Source organism: Castor canadensis, chromosome 5, assembly GCF_047511655.1.
Source record: "Castor canadensis chromosome 5, mCasCan1.hap1v2, whole genome shotgun sequence".
Taxonomy (NCBI): domain Eukaryota; kingdom Metazoa; phylum Chordata; class Mammalia; order Rodentia; family Castoridae; genus Castor; species Castor canadensis.
Window position 1 is genome coordinate 115,750,068 of NC_133390.1, and position 8,540 is coordinate 115,758,607.

Sequence of the window (8,540 nt, forward strand, 5' to 3'; positions counted from 1 at the left end):
TATAGTCAACATTTTAAACAGAGTATGAGAAGTAGTATCAAGTTGTATTTAGTATTTTGCTTTAAAGAATGAAATCACATTCTTATTGGTAATTAAACATCAAATATCAGGCATTGTCCTGAACTAGGATTCTTCACTACTGTCATTCTGTGGTCAGTCTGCAGCATGAGAAACTCCCTGAGTTAGTGTTTGCCACTCTGTACATGAACTGGGGAAAGTTTTATTAACACTGTAATAACAAGAAACCATTGAACCACATTTTATAGTTTTATTGAGTCTTTTTCAGTTTTAGTTGCTTATGATAAGTACAATTCTAGTCACCACCATTGCGAAGCTCTGCTGTACTATAAATAGCAGATACCACGTTGGCTGTCATGCCTCAGACACTCACACACACAGACACACATGTGCATGAACACACAAACATGCAAGGTGTTGCATACTGCTGCATGCAAACAATACTGTGCTTTTACAGGAAATGCACTTTTTCTTTTAAAAAAACACGATTATGCACAATTAGTGTGGGTTTTGTTAAGCTACCATTGTTTTATATAAACCTGAGAAGGCTCAAAATATCAAGTAACACTGTTTTGTACTGCTCGTTCAATGGCACTATTAATCACAAGGAAATCTAGTTCAATTATCTATATTAAAATCACGGATAATACAAAAATAAACATTTTTGCAAAAGCACTAAAACATAATATAATTAAAATTCACAAATTTTGATATGTAACATATATTTATCTTCATATTAATTTGTATTGATGTGTATAATACAATGTACAACAGAATAACAGCTGTAACAGAATTCAGCAGCCAAATAATACAGTTATCACCATAAAGCTTGGAATTAAAGTTATCAGTTGCTCAAAGAACACAGATTAAAATCTACAGCAATGCTGAACTTGCTGGTAGTGTCTTACTTAAAAACTCACCTCAAAGAAATTAGGATTATACTATTTCACCTTAAGAAGAAACACAATGCAAAACTTTCAAAACCAAACATCAGTAACCTATTGCACCAGCTGCCCTTTTCTCTCCCTAAAGTTTGTCCTTAAATTCTAACACTGTGCCTAGAATGCACTCCCTAGACTTCTAACACATGAGACTGACTTTGAATATAAAGACAAGTCTTTTGCCTTTGGGAGTGGAAGCTCTGAACACAGTTGGGGTCAAAATTCTAAATCTGAAAGACAACATAAACATTTCTATAATATATATAAAATGTAGGCAGTGCAGACCCAATCTGGCTAAGATACTTTATACTATTAATCTTATAATAATTGAATATCAAATTGTATCTGTATCAAATGAACCCTAAATAAGAAAGCAAACATGCAGATACATTTGTAGGGAAAAAAAAATCACTTGTATCACAAAACAGACTTTCATACTCTAGACCAAAAAAAACTGAAGACCTAAACATTTCAACATTCTGATATTTGAACAGCATCATAATATACAACTCTTATTTTATGTATGCATCATATATTATGTAAAATATACCAGTGTGACATATTAATAGTATACATTGTAATAAATATAACTTATATCCATATGTTGGATCTTTCAAGGAAGATTTTCAATCTGTACAAATGAAGGACTGTGACCTCACCAATAAATACTACTACAGGTTGCAATTTGACCAGCAAAATTAAAGCTTCAAAAGATCCTTACTCGTACCACATGTTCAAGATTGTCACTAGTTGAATTTCAGCTGCTATAAGCACTGACATCGGTGGTATCCAAGGACAGCTGAGTGTCCTGTCTGATAGAGAAGGCTTGCAGGTTATGACTGTCCACATCCCAACTTGTGAACCCTATAGGAATTTTTACCAAGGACTGAAGATTCCCGGAAAACACAGTAGCAGATTTCACACACTCCTGGCAGTCCATTTTTCAAGCCTTACTGCATCCTCTATGGCCTCAGCAGATGGATGTCATCCAACCATTTTAATCCACAAAGCACGGTCCTCAAAAAGGGTCAGGAGTCCTGCAGCTGGCCCAGTGGCCACAACATGACTCTAACTCTGAATTCTGACATGCATGCTGTATTTCTTCTTAGTTTATCTTTTTTTTTTATTTCAATGTAAATGCAAACCCATGTTCAGAGTCCAGTATTTTACTCTGACATTTGGATATTTGCTATGTCCTACAATTTTAGCTATTCTTTCATCCAAACATCAACAGATTTGTCTCTACTATTACAATACTTATTCATGTCATCATGTGGCATGAATCAGCTTTTCAGCCAACAGATCATTGCATCCTCCTGACTCTGTTCTCACCATTAACACAGATCTTCCCAGGGACTTCTTTCAGCCTGGAAGAAGTTGGCAAGATCATTCTTGTTACTATTTGGCATGCATTCACCTGTGAATGCATACATTACTCTGTGATGTACAAGGCTAAAGAAGCGATGCTTTGAGGGCTGGGGATGCAGCTCAGTGGTAAAGGACTTGTGTCACATATACAGGCCTCTGGGTTCAATCCTTAATACTGGGGGTGGGGGTGGGGTTGGGTGAGGAGGAGGAAAGAAACAATTTTTTAAAAAACATGCTAAGTAGAAAAAAGGGTATTTCTAAGTCACTGTCCACCTCCTCACGACATATACACTCCAGAAGAAAGTTCTCTGGAAGCTGAAATGAAATATTTAACACATACTCAAAACCAATCTGGAGATTCTAGTTCCAAAAGGAAGAAAGCTAAATTAAATTGGAGGAAATGTTACAGAAATATGTGCATCAGGTTCAAATACGGTACAAGCTCTGGAATTCCCATTTTGTTCAGGTTAGTAACATTGATCTTGTCTCACTGAATGCACATTTGAAAGGGTCAACACAATAAAATGATTTTAGATTTTGTCTTTTAGGACTCCAAATACACAATGTTTCATCACCCTCACCATCTGAGTGCACTGAAACCTTGTCAAAATGAGTTGAGCTGGCTGTTTGATTTGATTTCTATCATCTTATGCATTACGAATAAACACATAAAAAGAATCACCATATAGGAAGGCTAAATACAGCTCTTCTCCATTGGCCTCGGTGGCCTGAGATTGGTTAGGTAAACTGAACTACTAAGAAGGTCTCACAAGCCCTAGGTGCACCTGGGCATCTGAACAGTGGAGTCCTGAATACCCTTGGGGCATGAAGAGCCTTTCTTGACTCTATGTTCAGCTCTTCATCCTTTATTCGTAAAGTGCTGTCCAACCATTATTCTACCATCAGCTGCAATCTCTGATGATGCCATGTGAGGACTGGCTTTCATAACTAATAATTCCCTGGACATTGGTTTTATTTGCTAGTGGTTATTTACTTATTTGATTATTATTAGTGTTTCCTTATTATTCTCATTATGTAAACTTTGACGATTCCAAGGGCTGTAAAATGTGGCAATTCACTATTCATTGAAAATTGTTATTATTGTTGAAATAGTTTACATTTTTTTATGAATGCCTGGCAGAGAATAACCTGCCCAGTCCTCTTTAGTTCTTAGTTGTTTGAGTAGAACTTTCTACAGCTCGCTTTTTAGTGCTATATTTTAGGTACTTAATTTTCCATTTTCTAGGTACTTAATTTTCCATTTTCTCTTTCTACATACACGTTCTTTTCCCTTTCCAAAACCCAAATGTTAGCATATAAAATTCATTAAGATTATAGCTTCTCACTCGATTAACACAATCTATACAAATTCTGCCCACATCTCCCTTTCAAATTGCATTTAATGTTTTTAAACACTCTGAAGAGCAACAAGAATCTCTTCCCCTATGATTTTTGATATGAAGTCCCTTTTCTAGAGGTCCTCTCCCTGCCCCCAGTTGCCTCACGTACCTGAGAGCAGACTAAGCACTGTGGATGGCTGACACCCACTCCACTCTGAAATTCTGTCATTCTGCTCAAAATCCCTCTATTTGCTAAGGTATTCAACTTCCCTCAAACTTTGGTCTGAAACTTAACTATGATTTCTCAGAATTGTTTTTACAGATGTGAGTGAACACTTGTCTTGGAACACAAACAGAGTCCTAAGGCATTGGACAGCAAGTGGTACAAGAAAATGCTCTTTATCACAGGAAGTCCATCAGAGTTCATGGTGTTTACTAGGAAAACACAACCACATTGATTATGCTGAACATTTTACCAGTATGATAAAAAAATGCAGGCTTCTCCCGTCAAACATTTAGCACTATGTGTAGTAAGCAGTTCTCCAGCAATAACTGGAAAATAATCACTTTCCAGGCTTTTATATTCATTAACTTCAGGTTTCTACTCAATTCCAGGAATTGCCAGCTCCCATCTCTGCCGATAAGAAACTGAAAAAGACATTCAGCTGAGAGATCTGAGTTTAGCACTTTGTTACACTATGCTAAACACTTTTTGAGAATGTGGGTTTTCAGTTTGTTCTTGCGATGGGTTATCAAAAAACAATAAAGGCTGCACAAATCAGACTCAAGTTTCAGGTAGCTAGCTACCTTGGAGAGATTATTAACAGCAATGTAACTCCAGTATTCATGGCACACACACTTTGAACAGAAAAAGCTTGTAAATTTTAAAGGCAGCAGAGAAAGTAAATGGCTAACTAGGTAGTATTGTTTTATTACACGTGCTTCTGGTCAGTAAGAGGCAAAGTGGAAAAACCCAAACAAGCTAACATTGGCTGTAGGCATTTCTACGAATTTGTTGTTGTTAACTCAATATATTCTTTCTTTCTTGGTTAGAATATTCTCTTAACTCACTAGATACTCAAAGGAGAAGAGCACTTGGCTTGGTTAAGCATCCTACCATGTTACAAAAATGAAGGGTTTGGGGATTCCTGTGCCTTCACAAGCTTGTATCTCCATTCTGCTTGAACTCGGATAAAATATTGAGGGTCATGTCTTCACTCTTGGATTGCATATTTGCCTCGCTTCTTCTGGAAGCTTTCCTGGTTGCTCGGGAGAGTCTCCTTCGGAAAGTATCTCCGGCCAAGAAATAAAGAATGGGGTCCACACAACTGTTGAGACTTGCCAGACCTCTTGTAACCTGATAAGTGGCATAAACCCTGTCATTGAAAGCACACATTTCTGGGGTCTGAAAATCCAGCCGGGCCCTCAAGTTCATTGTTTTCATCACATGGAAAGGGATGTAAGAGACAGCAAAAACCGTCAGCACAATGATCACCAGGTAAATTGATTTCCTCCTCAGAGGCGAGTTGTCCAGGTCGTTGTAAATCAAAGCTCTCACAATTAATCCGTAACAGACCAGGATCAGCACCAAGGGGACACAGAACATGGCTACGGTGGTGCACATGCTGTAAATGAAATAACTCCGCAGGTACTCGTCTGAGGTGGTGTCATAGCAGGTGGTGGTTTTGTTTTTCCGAATCCCGGTGCCAGAGTAGAAGAGGATGGGAGAGATGGCCACTACCACGATGAGCCACACCAGCACGCTGATGTAGACCGCGTTTTTTTTCTTGAGCCTGCCCAGGGACTTGAGCGGGTACACCACGCCGCTGTACCTGTGCGCGCTGATGCACGTCAGGAACAAGATGCTGCCGTACAGGTTCACATGGAAGATGAACCGCTGCAGCTTGCACATGGCGTCCCCAAAGATCCAGTCGGTCTTATTGAAGTAGTAAAAGATTAGGGCTGGCAGAGTGAGCACGTACAGAAAGTCGGCCAGGGCCAAGTTGAACATGTACACGGAGATGCCGCTCCAAGGTTTCATATGGAACACGAACATCCAGATGGCCACGCTGTTGCCCAGAAAGCCGATGATGAACACCAAGATGTACACCGCTGGCAGGTAGTAGAATTGGAAGCCCGTCTTGGTTAGGGCACACTTGAATGAGGCGGCAGCGGCAGCGGCCGTGGAGGCGACAGTGTTGTTTTCCCAGGGCAAGCCCAAGAGGGCAGCGTCCGTCCCGTTGGGAACAGCCGGCCACAGCACCTCGGTCATGGTCTCCTTCCCAACTCAAGCAGCAGCTCCGAGGGGCAAGCGGCGGTGGGAGGGCGGCAGTGGCACAGGACGCAGCGAGCATCGGAAAAGCGGACAAGCGGAAGGGATCGCACGCGGGGGGTCCCCGCGGATCGGGGCGTGCGGGGACTCGCCCACGCCTGCTCCAGGCGCACGTTCCCCGGGGGCCATGAACTCCGCCCGGGACAGCGATTGAACCAGGCGGGAGGGCGGGCCGGCAACTTCCCCTAACGGCTGGCGGCGCCGAGGTTACACAAGAGCGCGCGCGGGGCGCCGCAGCCGACAACTTTCCGACTGTGCTTTCCCGGGGGGCCACAGGTTCGCGCTACAGAGCGAAACCCACGCGCTTCGGTCAAGGCAAAGTCGCTCGGCTGTGCCGCCTCCTCTCCCCGAACATCAACTTCGCTGGGGCATCTTCGTCTTCCCTAGCCGGGAGCAGGAGCTTCGCTTCGGGGCGCCGCGCAGCTTCCCCGGCCCCGCACCCCCGTGCGCTCAGCCCTGCGCGTCCTCGGCGCGCGCGGAACCGTGCGCTTCCCGATGGCGCCGGGCTCGCGGTCCCTGCCCGCAGCAGCCCTTCCCCGGGCCCGCTCGGTGTGCAGCGCAGGGTGCGGGCAGGACCGGGCGCCCCGCGAGGTGGGCGGAGTTTGGGCCCCGGGCGGGCGGGTGGCGCTCCGCGGGAAGGCGAGGGGCGGGTCTCCGGTGAGCCCGCCTGCGATCTGGCCGCCTTGCCTGCGCCCTGCGCCCTGCCCCGCGCCGCGGGCCGGGGCTTCTGCCGAGCCGAGCCGAGCCGCCGTTCCCTCAGTCCCGCCGCTGCCACCCGAGTCGGCGGCCGGGACGCGGGGTGCGCTGGGTCCGCGGTAGCTGCTGGAGAACGATTGGACCCTTGCGCCCCTCGGTCTTCCGCCAGCTGTTCCGCGGAGCGAAGTTGCTGACACACAGGAAACCCTCTGACCGCCCAGACCCGGGCGGTCACTCCGGAACCGACCCACCCCAGGCAGAAGTCCACAGAGCCCCGGAGATCTGCGCCAGGTGCATGAAACTCCGAGCTGCCCCTAGTCCCCAAACCGGAACGCCCGAAACAAGATCAGTTTGGTCTTGTGGCACGTATAAGGATCGAGTGCGCAAGCGGGAATGGGGCCCTTCTCTGCCTGCCTTTTATCTCAATATTGCCCCATTCCCAGGAACGAAATGCAGATAGACCGACGTCATTAGGGACGCCGTGGTGAGCATTTCTAAAAGGCCCTGGAAAAATGGGATTAGTCAGTCAGTTCTACAGGTCACTCCAGCACAATTTGACTTGCTAGATCGCTAGCACCTGCTGGACAAGGCAAGTTTCCCCAAACCTCAAGTCGAGTATATTTAGTAAAAGAGCAGAGAGTGCAGTGAAAAAATTTAAAAAGGGCCCAAATCAAACTTTGGGGAATAAATTGAGTGTTAAATCCTGCTTTATAGAGATAGAACAATTTCAACTCCAAAGCTATTAATGTATGGTATCCTAGTTCTTTAAGTTGAATTGATTGCTTACAATTACCTCTAGTAGCTTAAAAATACAGACCAGGACTTTCTTAATTACTACATTTATTGAAAAACTTTGCCTCAAATGCATACAAATTTAGACAATGCATTTCAAAGATGTGTTTGAGTAAAGTTTAATTGCAAAGTAGAAGAACTGTTTGCTGGTCAGAGATATACTAAAATGGGCCCATACGTGAATGCAATCAAGCATTTCTTGACAACTTGCTAATAATATATTTTATATGAGTTATTAACAAAGACCTTTTTCTCTTATAGAAAAAAAATCCAAGAACAAAATATCTGCAAAATATATACCATAAAGATTTCTTTCTGGTCCCAAGTGTTGCATGATAGTTTTCCCTTAAAAGTACTCAGAGGAAAACCATGAGCTCCTGGCTTTGATACCAGGAAAGAAAATACCACACAAGACCCAGCTAGTCCTTTAGAGGAACACACAGAGATGGTCATAGCCAATGATGTGAACACACTAGTATTGGTGAGTTGTGGTGAAATGAAGAGCAAGAAAATAAATAATAAAACTTTAAGTAAAGGACAAAAAATGTTGCTGTTTTGAAAACAGTCTTGATTATCTTTTTCATTACTTTATAGTTTTCAAATTGTATGATTCCATAATTCTAAAACTTAACATAAAATATTTCATATTGATTGGAGTGGTACTAGCTAGGATGGATAAGTCTTAAGAGGAAAAAGAAGGCAAAGCAAACTACTAAGAGTTTTAGGGTACTCAGTAAGTCACAGCTCCTCACTTCTTCATATTTTTCATTTGCAACCTAAATAATGCGGACCTCACTCAGAAGCCAGTTGCAGATATGGAGGCCCCTAATGTGAGTGGTTTGTTTTGTTGTTTTGTGGCAGTACTGGGGTTTGAACACAGAGCCTCCTGCTTGTGTTCTATCTCTGAAGGCATGCCTGCAACTCTTTCTGCTTTTGGCTATTTTTCAGATAAGATTTCACATTTTTTTGCCTGGGCCAGCTTCAATCTCCACCTCCTGAGTAGTTTACAGATGTGAGCAACTGTGCCCAGCCCTAAGTGAGTGTTTCAAAATG

General features: G+C 43.3%; 1 protein-coding gene across 1 annotated transcript; it reads right to left on the reverse strand.

Annotated features, from left to right (window-relative positions):
• Positions 1–248: 248 nt before the first annotated feature.
• On the reverse strand, positions 249–6,286 carry P2ry1 (purinergic receptor P2Y1). Its single transcript, XM_020183499.2, has one exon. It carries the CDS (start codon positions 5,937–5,939, stop codon positions 4,824–4,826), a length of 1,116 nt encoding a protein of 371 aa, XP_020039088.1. The 5' UTR covers positions 5,940–6,286; the 3' UTR covers positions 249–4,823.
• Between the last annotated feature and the right edge of the window lie 2,254 nt (positions 6,287–8,540).